General features: G+C 39.9%; 1 protein-coding gene across 1 annotated transcript; it reads left to right on the top strand.

Annotated features, from left to right (window-relative positions):
- Positions 1–337: 337 nt before the first annotated feature.
- Positions 338–5,954, top strand: LOC133643608 (zinc finger protein 391-like). The gene is made up of 2 exons (XM_062038279.1): positions 338–828; positions 4,622–5,954. Exons 1-2 carry the CDS (start codon positions 642–644, stop codon positions 5,917–5,919), a joined length of 1,485 nt encoding a protein of 494 aa, XP_061894263.1. The 5' UTR covers positions 338–641; the 3' UTR covers positions 5,920–5,954.
- The last annotated feature ends 13,250 nt before the right edge of the window (positions 5,955–19,204 follow it).

The raw sequence follows: 19,204 nt of genomic DNA, 5'->3' as shown, positions 1-19,204 counted from the left end.
TAGATCTGCTATCCCCGTTTAAATAAAAAAAATTCATTTCAGTAGGCCTTTAAGATTTCATCATTGATATATAAACTATCAGACTGCGTGGTCGGTAGTAGTGGGTTTCAGTAGGCCTTTAACATTCTCTGTTGGAAAGACTAAAGTCATGAATTTTACAAAGAGGAAAGTTCAAAACAAGCTCCAAATTAAACTCTATAGAGAAAATATAGAAGAGGTACAAGTATTTCAATAGAAGAATGTAGGGTTCCATCTCGGTCCACACTCCATATCAGAAGGTGGCGCTGTTAAAGTAGAAAAGAAGAAGAAGAAGAGCAGTCCTGCCTTGTAACGTCAAGTGTGCTAACTGTCGTGAAAGCACATTGACGGAGAAAGACGCTAGAAGGACGCTAATAAGTCAGTCTTATTATTTGTTCTCCAGTTTGAAATATTTACGTCGTATAAAATACATCTTTGATTCTTTATTGAAGGATAAAATGGTCTGGATGCGCTAGAAGCACCGTGCCGCTTCTCCTGCTATCTTTGCTTGTTAGTTAGCTTAGCTCGCTAGTTAGCTTAGCTTGTTAGCTGCTAACAGAAGTTATTAACACGTCGCTAAGTAGAGATCAAGTGTGAGAGTAAAGTGTTGTGATTGTGTGAAAATGTCTACATTACACATGTTGAGAGCGTTGGTGGATCAGCGACTAACTGCTGCCGTTGAAGAAATATTTGTAGTGTTAGAAAGAACGATAGCAGAATACGAGGCGGAACTTTCTAGAATAAAAGAGGAGAACTATCAACTACTGGACGCTGTTTTCAAGAAACATCAAGTTGTGTTACACAGAACAGGTTTGTTGACTTCTTACTCTCTAATCTTTACTAACTTTATATTTGACTAATAACAAGAAAATGACATTTGGAATATATCAGAGGTGGGACCAAGTCATTGCTTTGCAAGTCACAAGTAAGTCTCAAGTCTTTGCCCTCAAGTCTCGGTGTCAAGTCCCGAGTCAAGACAGGCAAGTCCAGAGTCAAGTCCAAAGTCAAGACTGGAAAGTCTCAAGTCAAGTCCCAAGTCCTGCATTTTGAGTTTCGAGTCCTTTCGAGTCCTTTTAACCACAGACTAATATATTTACACAGATTGTGTATGCTTTTAAAACGCTGTATTAATTTATTAAAACAAGTGAATTTGAAATTGCAGGTAAAAAAATAGTGCTGACATTGCACTTCATAATAGCACTATTAACCAGTCATTTTAAACATTTAACTCATTCCTTTACAGAACACATTTAAAAAAAAAAGTGCAACTGTACTTATTTGTACAAAAGTGTTAACATTGTATTTCCATGGCATATTGCATTGTAACTAGTTCCACAGCACTTTCTATCCTGTTCTTACCTTATCTCATTGACCTCATCTCATACTGTATGTGTGTTGATGTGTGCGCACATATGAAAAACAAAACAAATACATGAACATAACAATGAAAAGAGTTGTACTTTTTAGATGTCAGGCCCCTATGCAATATGTACACATATTCTTAATATAGTATACATTTTAATTAACCTTTATTTGACTAGGTTTGTTTTTTTGTAGGTTGCTAAAATATGCGGTGCTGCTGACCGCGTCTAACGTTACGTTACTGTGTGTGATACATTGACTAACGTTACGTTACTGTGTGTGATACATTGACTAACGTAACGTTGTGTAGGTACCTCATGCAACCCTGCTTAAAAAAAATCGCTTGACAAAAAGTATGAATCAAAGAACAAAACCAACACAGTGCATGAACTCACAACAAATTACACACCTGCATGTTTTCTATATACTTTTTCACTTTTATAAAGATTTGATACCTTTATATTTTAATGTGATCATTAAAATGTGTGACTTATGCTGTTGCCGTATCTATAATACGCCGATAGGGAGAAGTTTTTATTTACACGATGAGTCGGGTGTGTCTCGCCCTCCGCGGCGGATAGTTCGCCGAACCCCTGAGGCCGACTCACCGAACCCCTAGGGTTCGATCGAACCCAGGTTAAGAACCACTGCCCTAGACAAAGCTCAAACAAAATCTCGTTGACATGTATGACTTAAGTGTTATTATGACAATGACAATAAAGGAATTGATTGATTGATTGATACATTACATTTCTTACAAGTATTATTATCACTGAAGGACAGTAGAACGAGGCTAAACATGTTACACACAAAGGACGGGCAAGCTAAGATAGCCGCTAAATTAGCTTGAAACAAGAATAAATAAGTGCTTAGTAATTTTTCTCATTCAAAATGAATTGGCCGTTTTTCAAATTTCTATCATTTCCACTTTTTTCAACCGATTCAAATCATTCCACCTTCAACATATTCCGCTAATCCTGGACATTCAAACTATAATTTTTCCAAGTTCCAAAAACTTTGAAGAATACCCAGAATTCCCGTTTTTTTCAAACCCTTTTTTTCACCCTTTTTTCACCCTTTTTTCTGTCGACCACATTTTTCAACCCACTTCAACCGTTCCACCGGCAAATCATTCCTCTTAAAAAACGAAGTTAAAAAACGAACTTTTTTTCTCTGGAAAAATTCCAGCTTTTCCCGAAATTCCAGGAATTCCATAATACTATTTCTCAATTGAAAAATGTTTACTACTTCAACATTTCTCGACCGATTTGAAAAATTCCAACACCAACCATCCACTCATTCAGAACATTCCATTTTTTTTTAGCATTTTCAAAAAATGTCCCGCTTTTCCCAAAATTCCCAAAATTTACATGAAATTCTCATTGAAAATAATGGGACATTTTTCAAAGTTCAACAACTCCAACATTTTTCATCCGATTCAGACCATTCCAACTTCAAACTGTTCAGCCTATTCGGTAATCACAGGCTTTCCCTTGACAAATTCCAAAAATTCCCAGAATTCCACGTTTTCCGGGACATTTTTCCCCATTCAAAATGAATTAGCCATTTTTCAAAATTCCACCATTTCCACATTTTTCAACCGATTCAAACCATTCCACCTTCAACATATTCCACTAATTCTGGAAATTGAAATTACAACATTTTTTAACCCACTTCAACCGTTCCACCGTCAAAGCATTCCTCTTAATCAGGACAGAAAACAAAGTTATTTTTTGAACTGGAAAAATTCCCGGTTTTCCCGAAATTCAAGGAATTCCATAATACCATTTCTCAATTAAAAATGTTACGACTTCAACATTTCTCAACCGATTTAAAAAATCCCAACACCAACCATTTCAACTCATTCAGAACATTCACATTTTTTAGCATTTTCAAAAAAAATCCCGCTTTCCCCGAAATGCTCAAAAATGTCCATGAAATTCCCATTGAATGGAATAAAATGAAAGTTCCACAACTCGCACATTTTTCATCCGATTCAAACCGTTCCAACTTCAAAATATTCAGTGTGTTCAGGAATTGTGTGATCCCTTTCAACACTTAATAAATGAAATTCCCGGATTTTCTAGAATTCCCAATCTTTAGGGACAATTTCCCCATTCAAAATTAACTATCCATTTTTCAAACTTCCACAATTCCCACATTTTTCAAACCATTCCACCTTCAACACATTTAATTCATCCTGGAAATTCAAACAACCATTTTTCCACATTCAACACATTTCCAGGAATTCCGTTTTTTTTCTAACCTTATTTCCAACCTTTTTTAGTGTGATGACTCCTTTCACATTGTTCAACTCATTTCAACCATTCCATTGTCAAAACATTCCTCTGAGTCAGGACAAAAAAACAAGTTGGTTTAAGAACTTAAAAAATTCCCGGTTTCCCCGAAATTCAAACTCTTCAACATTCAAACCATTCCAACATTCAAACTATTCTTACATTCATACTACATTCTGTCAGCATTTCAGTTCAACTTCAGCATTGGAGCATTCACACGCAATTTTTTCAGGGATTGCTTCATCTAGTTATTATTATTATTATAATTAAATGTAGCTTACCACATTGAATGTGTGGACCACATGAATGATGCCTTTTCAGTTCTCACTCTAACGCAATTTGAGTGTCTAGAAACGCATTAAATTAATCTAATCCATTATTACTATTAATAATAAGGTAAACAAGTTATATTTTGAAGGAATAGTCAGTAATCTGATTACTGCTTCCCAGTTTAACTATGGCAACACTATCTAAATGAAAGCAAAACAGATGTAATCTTTTTTGGCTAACATGTTGACTGTGCTCATGCTTTTTTTAGAGCAGACATGTCTCTAAAGATTAATGTGAAAATCACTGTAATTATTGTCCACCAGCAGAGGGAGCTCATCACTAGTACTACTGCGTGGAGGCTGGCATGTGGTACATTATGTCCTGTGTGTGTATGACTTATTCAGAGGGAGAACAGCACACTTTCACGTATGGCGTCTACCATTAAGGATTGCAGGAATTACTTTTAGGATGTTTTTATATGAATAAGGTGGATTGGACGTTGGTCTGGGAAGGCATTCCACTGAAGGTCTTCATGTGTCAGCTGGAAGTAGCCTGACTACTGTGAGGGGAAACTGATGAGATTGTGAGATCATATGTTGGTGCAGGACAATGCCTCAAGTGACTGAGCAAAGCTCGACTTTTCTAAAGAATGTTTGTTTTCTCCTGTCCCGCAGATGTCGTAGAAGAACATCTTCCTCGTGAGCAGGAAGAAGAGCCACAGCCCCACCACATTAAAGAGGAAGATGTACCACATTCCCATCACATTGAAGAAGGAGGGGAGGAGCCACAACCCCCCCATATTACAGAGGAAGACGAGACGCCACAGACCCATAGTGTTAAACTGTCTCTTCACATTAAAGGTCAAGCGGCGGACCCACTGGTCTTACACAGCAAAAATGAAGAGGAGGACCCACTGACCCCTCACTTTAAGGAGCAAGAGAACCCGCTGACCCCTCACATTAAAGAGGAAAAGGAGGACCCACTGAACCCCTACTTTAAAGAGGAAGAGGAGGACCAAGAGCCGCTGCACATTAAAGAAGAAGAGGAGGAGTTCCCAGTGACTGGTGTCCTTGTGAAGAGTGAAGATGATGAGGAGAAGAGAGAGGCGGAGCCTCCAAGCAGCAGCTCAACACAACACATGACAACAGAAGGTGATGGAGACCACTGTGGAGGATCACAAGCAGACAAGATGTTAGCTCCACTATCAGATAGTGAGGACACAACGTCACACTCTCCTGACACTGATGATGAACACTCTAAAGATGATAAGACATGTCACACTGACAACACTCACTTCACATGTTCTCACTGTGACAAAACCTTTAAATACCATTGTCGTCTGAAAACACACATGAGAACACACACTGGAGAAAAACCTTTTAACTGTTCACTTTGTGGTAAAGGTTTTGTACAAAGTTACAATTTGAAAATACACATGAGAAGACACACTGGTGAAAAATCTTTTATCTGTTCACTCTGTGGTAAAGGTTTTGTACAAAGTCACAGTTTGAAAGCACACATGAGAAGACACACTGGTGAAAAACCTTTTTCTTGTTCAATCTGTGGTAAAGGTTTTGCACACAGTTCATGTTTGGTAAAACACAAAAGAAGACACACTGGAGAAAAATCTTGTATTTGTTCAATCTGTGGTAAAGGTTTTGTAGAAAGTCGCTGTTTGAAAGAACACTTGAGAACACACACTGGTGAAAAATCTTTTATCTGTTCACTCTGTGGTAAAGGTTTTGCACAAAGTCAACATTTGAAAAGACACATGAGAACACACACTGGGGAGAAACCTTTCACATGTTCAATCTGCAACAGAAGCTTTTGTGACCAATCAAACCTTGTAGTACACATGAGAACACACCCAGGAGAGAAAGTGTTGAGTTGCAGTGTGTGTGGTGAAAGATTGTCTTCTGAGTACCAGTGTAAGAAACACAAGTGTGCTGGTGAGAACAGCAGCAGCAAATGAACATGCAGGATTTGAAATAAACTGTCAAGACTTTAAAGGCCTACTGAAATGATTTGTTTTTATTTAAACGGGGATAGCAGATCTATTCTATGTGTCATACTTGATCATTTCGCGATATTGCCATATTTTTGCTGAAAGGATTTAGTATAGAACAACGACGATAAAGATTGCAACTTTTGGTATCTGATAAAAAAAAGGCTTGCCCCTACCGGAAGTAGCGTGACGTAGTCAGTTGAACATATACGCAAAGTTCCCTATTGTTTACAATGATGGCCGCATGAAGTGAGAGAGATTCGGACCGAGAAAGCGACAATTTCCCCATTAATTTGAGCGAGGATGAAAGATTTGTGGATGAGTAAAGTGCAAGTGAAGGACTAGTGGGGAGTTGAAGCTATTCAGATAGGGAAGATGCTGTGAGAGTGACCTGATATTCAGCTGGGAATGACTACAACAGTAAATAAACACAAGACATATATATACTCTATTAGCCACAACACAACCAGGCTTATATTTAATATGCCACAAATTAATCCTGCATAAAAACACCTGCGTGTTTGTTATGCTAGCTCCTAGCTCCTCTGCTAGCTCCTAGCTCCATAGAACACGCCAATACAATTCAAACACCTGATCAACACACACAATCACTCAGCCCAAAAGACCGTTCACCTAACCCAAGGTTCATAAAGCTTATATATTTTTAAAAAGTTACGTACATACGCAAAAAAAAGTTGCGCACATACGGTCAAGCGATCAAATGTTTAGAAGCTAAAGCTGCATACTCACAGTAGCACGTCTGCGTCTTTGTCATCCAAATCAAAGTAATCCTGGTAAGAGTCTGTGTTGTCCCAGTTCTCTACAGGCGTCTGTGTATCGAAGTCAAAAGTCCTCCTGGTTAGAGTCTCTGTTATCCGAGTTCTTCCATCTTGACTGCATCTTTCGGGAATGTAAACAAAGAAGCGTACTGTTGTGGCTGACTACGTTCGAAAAATACGTCCATTTCGCACCGACAACTTTCTTCTTTGCTTGCTCAGCTTCCTTCTCCATAATGCAATGAACATGATTGCAACAGATTCACGAACACAGATGTCCAGAATACTGTGGAATTATGAAATGAAAACAGAGCTTTTTCGTATTGGCTTCAATGTGGAAGGCATACCCGTGTTCCCCGGTCTACGTCACGCGCATACATCATCCTCAGAGGCGTTTCGAACCGGAAGTTTAGCGGCAAATTTAAAATGTCACTTTATAAGTTAACCCGGCCGTATTGGCATGTGTTATAATGTTAAGATTTCATCATTGATATATAAACTATCAGACTGCGTGGTCGGTAGTAGTGGCTTTCAGTAGGCCTTTAATGTTGACTTTGTAACAACATCAGCACATATAACATGTGTGACATTGTTGTTTGTGTAACAATCTCTTTAATATGCTTCTACATTTATAGATTAGATATTTTATATTAGTGCTTTTTTTCAGTCAAGTACATGCATTAATATGCAATCAAAGTTTGGAGTGTCAGGCAAAAGCCAATATTGTACATCATCCCACAGAGATTCACTTTGCATACATTCATAAAATAAGCTGTTTATTTTGTTTCCCTATCACAGAACGAACAAGTGTTGTCTTCAATTGCAAAACAACATCCTAAAAAATATTTTAAGTGGTCAATTCTGTCTTTTTTTTCTTAAATTAACTCCTTTGCTTTTGGAAGAATGGAAACTTTCAAGATATGAGTATATTTTTTTGTTCCAGAGAAAGTACAGTAAATAATAAATAGTAAATAATTAAAAAGATGATATACTATAATTAGAATATTTTGAACAAAAGCCTTTTTAATTTTTTAAATTTTTTTTCCCCCCAGCTCGTACTTAACAATGAAATCTTCAAATAATAAAATACTTTTATCACTCATTAAGAGCATCAATTTCTCATTTTAATACAACAACAATTACATAGTGGAGTATTGTGTGTGATGAAGTTGTGTTCGTGAATTAGTTTCCAGTACAACACTTGCTGGTAGGGATGGGTACTGTTCACTTTTAATTCCATGTTTTATGTGTTATACATGTAAATATATTGTGTGTTTGTATTTTGCCAACATGGTAGAATCACATGATTGGCAGGTTGTATCATGTTTTTCTGTCACCTTGAGGAAATGGCATAAAGAGGAAGAGGACAATATAATGTCACTTGGACAATGATGTAAAGAACAGAGGAGATTTTTATTTTTAATTTTTGTTTCAGACGATTCTTTTTTTTTTTTTTGACAAAACCTCTCCATTATGCCGCTATTGATTTCTGGTAGCTGGTTAAAAAGATGCTTTACTTTAATAAATATAATGTTATGTATAATATAATGTTTCCAGTGATAAACACAATTGGGAACTGACGTTGCCAAGAATCGAACCCACGGCCAATGGACCTGTTCGGGATTCAGTGGTCTCGTTCTCACGAGACCCTCAATTGACGGGTCGAAGGTCGAGAGGGATAAACAAACGGAGAAAATGGCTTCCTTATTACCGAGTGGTGTTGATTTGGAAGTGAATGTCGACTTTTAATACTTTAATACAAGGAGTGTTGACTCCTTGAAAGCCCATTTGTGTCGTTGTGGATTGAAGGCATTCGGAAATAAAAAAAATATCTTGCTGCCAGGACTTTTGCTGCGTGGGAAATGAGAGTCCAAGCCTAGAAAAGCGAACAAGAGGTGAAGGAGGAAAAGGCTGAGGACTACCAAAACACTTTGTTAGTAAAAGACACTGGGAACTTTTTGCCAGACCCTCTCTATTTCTGACGGTTGGGTAGGAGAAAAGGATGGCATGAAGCTCTGGCTGCCTACCATGTACTTTGATATAGGCATGTACCTTGTTGTTACACACATGTACTTTGATATAGGCATGTACCTTGGTGTTACACACATGTACTTTGATATAGGCATGTTCCTTGGTGTTACACATATGTACTTTGATATAGGCATGTACCTTGTTGTTACACACATGTACTTTGATACATGCATGTACCTTGGTGTTACACACATGTACTTTGATATAGGCATGTTCCTTGGTGTTACACACATGTACTTTGATATAGGCATGTACCTTGGTGTTACACACATGTACTTTGATATAGGCATGTACCTTGGTGTTACACACATGTACTTTGATATAGGCATGTTCCTTGGTGTTACACATATGTACTTTGATATAGGCATGTACCTTGTTGTTACACACATGTACTTTGATATAGGCATGTTCCTTGGTGTTACACACATGTACTTTGATATAGGCATGTACCTTGGTGTTACACACATGTACTTTGATATAGGCATGTACCTTGGTGTTACACATATGTACTTTGATATAGGCATGTACCTTGTTGTTACACACATGTACTTTGATATAGGCATGTTCCTTGGTGTTACACACATGTACTTTGATATAGGCATGTACCTTGGTGTTACACACATGTACTTTGATATAGGCATGTACCTTGGTGTTACACACATGTACTTTGATATAGGCATGTACCTTGGTGTTACACACATGTACTTTGATATAGGCATGTTCCTTGGTGTTACACATATGTACTTTGATATAGGCATGTACCTTGTTGTTACACACATGTACTTTGATATAGGCATGTACCTTAGTGTTACACATATGTACTTTAATATAGACATGTATCTTGTTGTTACACATATGTACTTTGATATAGGCATGTACCTTGTTGTTACACACATGTACTTTGATATAGGCATGTACCTTAGTGTTACACACATGTACTTTGATATAGGCATGTTCCTTGGTGTTACACACATGTACTTTGATATAGGCATGTACCTTGTTGTTACACACATGTACTTTGATATAGGCATGTACCTTTTTGTTACACATATGTACTTTGATATAGGCATGTACCTTGTTGTTACACACATGTACTTTGATATAGGCATGTTCCTTGGTGTTACACACATGTACTTTGATATAGGCATGTACCTTGGTGTTACACACATGTACTTTGATATAGGCATGTACCTTGGTGTTACACACATGTACTTTGATATAGGCATGTACCTTGTTGTTACACACATGTACTTTGATATAGGCATGTACCTTGGTGTTACACACATGTACTTTGATATAGGCATGTACCTTAGTGTTACACATATGTACTTTGATATAGGCATGTACCTTGGTGTTACACACATGTACTTTGATATAGGCATGTACCTTAGTGTTACACATATGTACTTTGATATAGGCATGTTCCTTGGTGTTACACATATGTACTTTGATATAGGCATGTACCTTGGTGTTACACACATGTACTTTGATATAGGCATGTACCTTAGTGTTACACATATGTACTTTGATATAGGCATGTACCTTGGTGTTACACACATGTACTTTGATATAGGCATGTACCTTAGTGTTACACATATGTACTTTGATATAGGCATGTTCTTTGGTGTTACAAACATGTACTTTGATATAGGCATGTACCTTAGTGTTACACATATGTACTTTGATATAGGCATGTTCCTTGGTGTTACACATATGTACTTTGATATAGGCATGTGCCTTGGTGTTACAAACATGGACAGAAGAAAGCTTCAAAGTTGTAAAGAAGGCAAGGGTTACAGTTATTTCACAACAGGTCAGATGTTTGTATTTTAATGATACCATAGGGTGAGATCACCATATTTTAGCTACATGAACGTTTTTGTTGTTGTTGTTTTTCACTAATATCTAGCAGTCACACACCTGGTAATTTTATTTAGCAATATTTGGTATAATAAGTTTTCCAACACAATTGTGCATGTACACGTTTGTATTTAAAATACTTGGTACATCATCTATTTTGATGCAATAGCTAAACATAATTAGAGTTGCAATAGTTGTGTTTTATTTTCAACAGACTGCTTAAAGAGTAATTATTGGTAAATGCAATCTATGAAATGTTTTTTTCATTAATTTGAAAAGTTCTTCACTTCACATTCACCCCTACTTGTGACGTTGAACACACTACACACCATTATACTAAATGTATGACTATTCATGCAGCTTGGATGAAGGAATTGTTCTACAATCCTATCAGCAATGAAAGGCTGTTTTGTTTCCTTAAAGGCCTACTGAAATGAAATGTTCTTATTTAAACGGGGATAGCAGGTCCATTCTATGTGTCGTACTTGATCATTTCACGCTATTGCCATATTTTTGCTGAAAGGATTTAGTAGAGAACATCGACGATAAAGTTTGCAACTTTTGGTCGCTGATAAAAAAAAGCCTTGCCTGTACCGGAAGTAGCGTGACGTCACAGGTTGAAGAGCTCCTCACATCTGCACATTGTTTACACCAGCAGCGAGAGCGATTCGGACCGAGAAAGCGACGATTACCCCATTAATTTGAGCGAGGATGAAAGATTTGTGGATGAGGAACGTGAGAGTGAAGGACTAGAGTGCAGTGCAGGGTGTATCTTTTTTCGCTCTGACCGTAACTTAGGTACAAGGGCTCATTGGATTCCACACTTTCTTCTTTTTCTATTGTGGATCACGGATTTGTATTTTAAACCACCTGGGATACTATATCCTCTTGAAAATGAGAGTCGAGAAAGCGAAATGGACATTCACAGTGACTTTTATCTCCACGACAATACATCGGCGAAGCACTTTAGCTTCGGAGCTAACGTGATAGCATCGTGCTTAACTGCGGATAGAAACAGAAGAAGCATGCCCCTGACTGGAAGGATAGACAGAAGATCAACAATACTACTATTACTTCTACTATCAGGAGACACCGAACCAAACACTGGACCTGTAACCACACGGTTAATGCTGTCCAGCCTGGCGAAGCCTAGCAATGCTGTTGCTAATGACGTAGAATTTCTGACCTTTTGACCAATATTTCTTGTCTATTAAGAATGTCTGCTCATTTTCAATTCTCTTCTATTTTGTGCCATTGAATGGACCAGTTGTGGGACAAAGGTGAATATGGAGTTATGCCAACCTGTCTACAGAATGTTTAGATTTTCCAAATATGACTAAGAGATACGAGGTTGTTTTGGAACAGACAAACCAAAACAAAACAATCATGACGCACGAGATAAAAACAGTGACGCACGAGATAAAAAACAGTGACGCACAGGAGACATATAAAAAATGGCAGAAGACCGGTACTCGAGAGAGATTTTGGCTTGTGTGTGTCTTGTTTGCTCCGGAGTACATGTGGTCTGTCTGCACGGTCAACTCAACTCAACCTGCACTTCTGATAATGGGTAAATACATTTGTTGTACTAAACTACTTTTGTTGCCTGCTTAAGCTTCGGACAATCCACTACCCTAACGACACCATTGAAGCTAACTTAGCTACGGGACCTCGACAGAGCTATGCTAAAAACATTAGCTCTCCACCTACGCCAGCCCTCATCTGCTCATCACGACCCGTGCTCACCTGCGTTCCAGCGATCGACGGCGCGACGAAGGACTTCACCCGATCATCGGTGCGGTCGGCGGCTAGCGTCGGATAGCGCGTCTGCTATCCAACTCAAAGTCCTCCTGGTTGTGTTGCTGTAGCCAGCCGCTAATACACCGATCCCACCTACAACTTTCTTCTTTGCAGTCTTCATTGTTCATTAAACAAATTGCAAAAGATTCACCAACACAGATGTCCAGAATACTGTGGAATTTTGAGATGAAAACGGACGCTGTTTCTATTGGGACACCATTGTGTCCCAATACTTCCGTTCAATCCGTGACGTCACGCGCATATGTCATCATACCGAGACGTTTTCAGCCGGATATTTCGCGGGAAATTTAAAATTGCACTTTATAAGTTAACCCGGCCGTATTGGCATGTGTTGCAATGTTAAAGGCCTACTGAAATGAATTTTTTTTATTTAAACGGGGATAGCAGATCTATTCTATGTGTCATACTTGATCATTTCGCGATATTGCCATATTTTTGCTGAAAGGATTTAGTATAGAACAACGACGATAAAGATCGCAACTTTTGGTATCTGATAAAAAAAAGGCTTGCCCCTACCGGAAGTAGCGTGACGTAGTCAGTTGAACATATACGCAAAGTTCCCTATTGTTTACAATGATGACCGCATGAAGTGAGAGAGATTCGGACCGAGAAAGCGACAATTTCCCCATTAATTTGATCGAGGATGAAATATTTTTAAATGAGGAAAGTGCAAGTGAAGGACTAGTGGGGAGTTGAAGATGCTGTGAGAGGCGGGTGGGACCTGATATTCAGCTGGGAATGACTACAACAGTAAATAAACACAAGACATATATATACTCTATTAGCCACAACACAACCAGGCTTATATTTAATATGCCACAAATTAATCCCGCATAAAAACACCTAGGTGTTTGTTATGCTAGCTCCTAGCTACTAGCTCGAGCTAGTTATAGCTCGAGCGGGTAATATGGACGGGATCCCGTATATATAACCCGCCAATACAATTCAAACACCTGCACAACACACACCCTCACTCAGCCCAAACAACCGTTCACCTAACCCAAGGTTCATAAAGCTTATATATTTAATCAAAGTTACGTACATGACACGCACGTACTGGCAAGCAATCAAATGTTTGGAAGCGCGCGGGTGGGACCTGATATTCAGCTGGGAATGACTACAACAGTAAATAAACACAAGACATATATATACTCTATTAGCCACAACACAACCAGGCTTATATTTAATATGCCACAAATTAATCCCGCATAAAAACACCTAGGTGTTTGTTATGCTAGCTCCTAGCTCCTAGCTACTAGCTACTAGCTCGAGCTAGTTATAGCTCGAGCGGGTAATATGGACGGGATCCCGTATATATAACCCGCCAATACAATTCAAACACCTGCATAACACACACACTCACTCAGCCCAAACAACCGTTCACCTAACCCAAGGTTCATAAAGCTTATATATTTAATCAAAGTTACGTACATGACACGCACGTACGGGCAAGCAATCAAATGTTTGGAAGCGCGCGGGTGGGACCTGATATTCAGCTGGGAATGACTACAACAATAAATAAACACAAGACATATATATACTCTATTAGCCACAACACAACCAGGCTTATATTTAATATGCCACAAATTAATCCTAATGCTAGCTCCTAGCTCCTAGCTACTAGCTCGAGCTAGTTATAGCAAGCGATCAAATGTTTGGAAGCGCAGCTGTGTACTCACGTTATCGCAACTGTGTATCCAAATCAAAGTCCTCCTGGTAAGAGTCTCTGTTGTCCGAGTTCTTCCATCTTGACTGCATCTTTCGGGAATGTAAACAAAGAAGCGCCGGCTGTGTACGTGTTGTTGCTGACTTCCCCCGCAAAATAGACACTTCGCACCGACAACTTTCTTCTTTGCTTGCTCAGCTTCTTTCTCCATAATGCAATGAACAAATTGCAACAGATTCACCAACACAGATGTCCAGAATACTGTGGAATAATGAGATGAAAACAGAGCTATTTCGTATTGACTTCAATGGTGTCCGAATACTTCCGTTTCAATGATTGACGTCACGCGCATACGTCAACCCTCAGAGGCGTTTCGAACCGGAAGTTTAGCTGGAAATTTAAAATTGCACTTTATAAGTTAACCCGGCCGTATTGGCATGTGTTGCAATGTTAAGATTTCATCATTGATATATAAACTATCAGACTGCGTGGTCGGTAGTAGTGGCTTTCAGTAGGCCTTTAAGGCCGAGTGTATCCATCCATCCATTTTCTACCGCTTGTCCCTTCCGGGGTCGCGGGGGGCGCTGGATGCCTTCCGTGAATGTTCACTGTGCTCCCATAAGCTGTGGCTTGCTATTGAGAAGAAGTCAATAGTGCATATTGTACCTGTTTTGCTGGGTGTGTATTTATATAGGATCATAGAAAACCCAATCTGAATAATAAAATTCATATTAAATGTTTTACTTGTGTAGTGCTTAAGTTTGAACCCAAAAGGCAATGCATGTAATATTCATTCTGTTTGTGTAAAAGTTCAACATTTAGGATGATTTTGAAGTTTTGATTAAATTACAATGATTTTTGTGACTCATGGAAAAAAACATGTTTTTGATGATGATCATGTTCCACAGATTCCACTCCAGTGTTGAGTTTTGGGGACTGCAAAAAAGAAGAAAAATGTGTCATTTAAAATAATTTGCCGAGTAATATAACTGTTAATTGGTCCTTTTTCGTAAAAAAATAACTGCCAATTGATATAACCTATTAGTAGATAATCCATGACACTTAGAACATTTCTGATTACAGGATAACAATGATGTCATGTACCTTTTATGAATATTTGTACACAATATTTGTAGCAATATGTTTCAACAATGTTTATTTCAACTACTGTCCATGTCATGTTTTATCATACCTGGTGTGGTGGATTCAGAACTATCCTCTACTTGGCCAGTCTGTGGGATAACTTCATCCATGGAAGCAGCAGCAGTAGTTGACGCTGATGTTGATGTTTGTGTAGGTTCATGCCGCACTAGTGTTCTTCTTCTTTTCACGCTAACTGTTGATGTATAGCCCATTTCTAACAATGGCAAAGGTGGTCATCCGTTGGTTTACCATGCAAGAAATGTTTACTGCAGATCTGTGAGTCTTTTGTAGGCTTCCAGTCCACCCACTTGTTGTTAGCATTCTTACATTTCCTATTAACGGCCTTAATCCATCGCAATGATCTTAATCTTAACGTCATGCATTACATACTATACATTACCTTTGCACTATATTAATTTATATTATTATGTGTTGTCAACTTTGTACTTCTTTATGTCATTGCCTGAAATAAATAAATAAATGAAAAAAAAAATGAAATGAATGAATCTTATTTTCATGTGTGGATCTTTTGGAAACGGGTACTGTTTGAATGGTGGATCACAAACACATCTTCCTGAGTCAAAATAACACTCATGAATGTCACACATAGTTTGTTTCCATCTTGTGAGGACCCAAACTTTTGATTTGATATATAAATGATATTTGTGAGGTTTCGAAAATGTTACAGTACGTATTATTGGCAGACGATACAAATTTATACGGTTCAGGAGATGACTTGACAATCTTAGCTGATAATATTGAAGAGGACATGGTTTCAACTAAAATTGTGGTTTGATGTAAATAAATCATCTTTAAATTTGGAAAATACTAAATGTATGGTATTCAGTAATAAAAGAAAGGTAGAAGTTAGTTTATCCATAAACAATGTGAACATTGAGAAGGTGTCTGAAATCACATTTCTTGGGGTCATCTTAGATAAAAAGTTGACAAGGAAAGCTCATATATTGCATGTGGAAAAATAAGCTATCTAAAAGCTTATTTATTTTGAACAAGGTTAAATACAGTTTCCCGTATAATACAATGAGAATGTTATATTGCTCAATTATTCTACCTTATTTCAATTATTGTGCAGAAATATGGGGAAATGCATATCACAGCAACATAATGCCTTTATTTCTTTTACATAAAGAGCAATTGGTATTATTTTTAAAGTAGAATATAGAAACCACACAAGGTCAGGATTATTCAAACTAAAATATATCCATTTTTGTTTCATCTGACCACAGAACTTTCCTCCAGAAGGTCTTATCTTTGTCCATGTGATGTCACATGGAACTAAAATGGAGCTGTTTGGCCACAATACCCAGCAATATGTTTGGAGGAGAAAAGGTGAGGTCTTTAATCCCAGGAACACCAGGCCTACCGTCAAGCATGGAGGTGGTAGTATTATGCTCTGGGCCTGTTTTGCTGCCAATGGAACTGCTGCTTTAAATGGGACAATGAAAAAGGAGGCTTAGCTCCAAATTCTTCAGGACAAGCTAAAATCATCAGCCCGGAGGTTGGGTCTTGGGCGCAGTTGGGTGTTCCAACAGGACAATGACCCCAAACACACCTCAAAAGTGGTCAAGGAATGGCTAAATCAGGCTAGAAGGAAGATTTTAGAATTGCCTTCCCAAAGTCCTGACTTAAAGGTGTGGACAATGCTGAAGAAACAAGTCCATGTCAGAAAAGCAACACATTTAGCTGAACTGCACCAATTTTGTGGTCAAAAATTCAAGCAGAAGCTTGTGGATGGCTACCAAAAGCGCCTTATTATTTTACTCACCGCGTGAGATCATTTCATTCCTTCTGGTGGCTGTTTACATCCCACCCGGCGCGGACGTGCGTGACGCTCAGCGCACGCTTGCACGACAGATCTTACAAGTTCGTCACTTCCTGTCTATGAGAAAGGACGCAAAGAAAAAGGCTCCGCTTCTGCTACCGGAGTTTTTGTTAAGTCTGAGGATTTTGACCACTGATTTGCGATCACAGCCGCAGGAGAGTCACCTGGCATCTTCCATCTGATTTTGGTCAGTTGAGAGGCACGGATACGCTGAAATAAGGCGAGTTGGAAGAGCCGTTAGCCTAGCTGAGAGAGCCAGCACGGACACAGAGCAGGAATGTCATTGTTTTGACTGCTCGAAGAAAAACAACATCTTAATCTACGATTTGACTCCCTCGAATGGCCTTGATGCAACCAAAAGCTACGGCGAGTTTAAAGTGATTCAGACGTCCCAGAGTGATATAAGTTGACAGGCTGACACCTCAAATTGATCTCTGAATGGCGCAAGGTACGAAATTGTTGAAAAAACAAGTTAAAAGTGCCACAAGTCGCTAAAGAAGTAACTGCCATTAAGACAGAGGCACTGACGTCAGCGACTGCCGCGATGCCAAAAGGTTGTTAGGATCCGCTGCTCGGATCAGTTTGTTTACAGTTTAGTGTCACGTGTTTGTTTGTTTCTGTTGCCATGACGGCAGATTATGCTCAGCTGCCTCTGGTTAGTGTTCGAGACGCTCACCTGTTGTCCGGGCACTAATCAGAGGGCTATTTAGTCTTTGCCCGGGCAGCACTCTGCCTGGCTTCGTAATTTGCTTTCACGCAACAGCTAACGACCACCTTGTTTCCTGCTAGCTCTCATGCTATATTATTTTGCTTACTAGCTCCCACGCTAGTCGTTTTTGTTTTTTTCTGTCTGATTTATTTGTGGAAATAAATCATTTTCCTACCTGCAAGCTGTGTCCGAGCCGTCTGCATCCTTGGGAGAACACCTCGCACCACGATGCGACCAGGTCGTTACAGTACGAAGCCAGCAGCAAGAAGTTCTCCCGCAACGAGCACGTCGGAGGAGATGGACGAAGGTGCGTGGATGGTGTTGCGAGCAATGGAGGCGGAGACTCTCCGCTATTCCCCCTCGGAGCGCCAGGACCTGATCTGGGGTCCTAACGGAAAGTTGGTCCCAATCCACTCCGTTTGGCCCGAGGACATCGCCACACCTCCGCACCACTGGACGCGTCAGCGAAGACGGAAGCCGCCAACGAGGTCTTCACTTCGCTGCAAAGACGCGCCACCCCCACAGACTCCTCCACCACCGGTACACAGTAAGCAATATTCAGCCCAAGATTCCCCTCCTCAAATGTTTGGCAACCCAATTGACCACTTTGCCAAACATTTCACCGATTGGGCTGTCAGTCAGCTAGAGACCCACACGGATGACGTCATCCCGCCCACTTTGGATGACGTCATAGACAAAGACTTTTTTAGACATCATGTCAATTCTTCCTGCCAGCCATTTTCAAGTAACCTTAACTCTGCGATTAATCATTATCAGGACATTTTTTTAAGGACTAAATCTAGTCAGTCCCAGTCTCAAGTGTGGGGTGACAATAGACAGTTTGGACAATTTAGAGGAGAGGATTCAGCCCTCCCCCCGACCTCCCTCCGCCCACCCTTGAAGACGGTTCCAATCCGCAAGGAGCGCGTCTGGGATCCGCTTTTTGAGGGGGGGGCTAGTACTGGGAGCTGTGCGAGTGGGGTGGCACAACGGCGTGCTAAGCCGCAACCTCCTGCTCGGCCACCGCCACCAGTCCGTCGGCCTGCTAAGCCGCAACCGCCAGCCAGGCCACCTGCACCTAAGCTAGCGCCAAGGCTAAGGCTAGCACCAGCTCCACCACAGGTTCCAATACCTGCACCTCGGCTGGTTCCCACACCAGTACCTGCACCTCGACTGGTTCCCACACCAGTACCTGCACCTCGACTGGTTCTCACACCAGTACCTGCACCTCGGCTGGTTCCCACACCAGTACCTGCACCTCGGCTGGTTCTCGCACCAGTACCTGCACCTCGGCTGGTTCTCGCACCAGTACCTGCACCACGACTGGTCCCCGCACCAGTACCTGCACCACGACTGGTCCCCGCACCAGTACCTGCACCACGACTGGTTCTCGCACCAGTACC

Source organism: Entelurus aequoreus, linkage group LG26 (genome assembly GCF_033978785.1).
Source record: "Entelurus aequoreus isolate RoL-2023_Sb linkage group LG26, RoL_Eaeq_v1.1, whole genome shotgun sequence".
In the NCBI taxonomy this organism is placed as follows: domain Eukaryota; kingdom Metazoa; phylum Chordata; class Actinopteri; order Syngnathiformes; family Syngnathidae; genus Entelurus; species Entelurus aequoreus.
The sequence above is the reverse complement of the archived record's forward strand: the minus strand, read 5'-3'. Positions and strand labels throughout refer to the sequence as shown.

Bases quoted from the DNA above. Each gene is read 5' to 3' on its own strand.
- LOC133643608 (XM_062038279.1), top strand. From the start codon at position 642: ATGTCTACATTACACATGTTGAGAGCGTTGGTGGATCAGCGACTAACT. The intron at 829-4,621 runs GTTTGTTGACTT...CCTGTCCCGCAG, and splicing joins AGTTGTGTTACACAGAACAG to ATGTCGTAGAAGAACATCTT.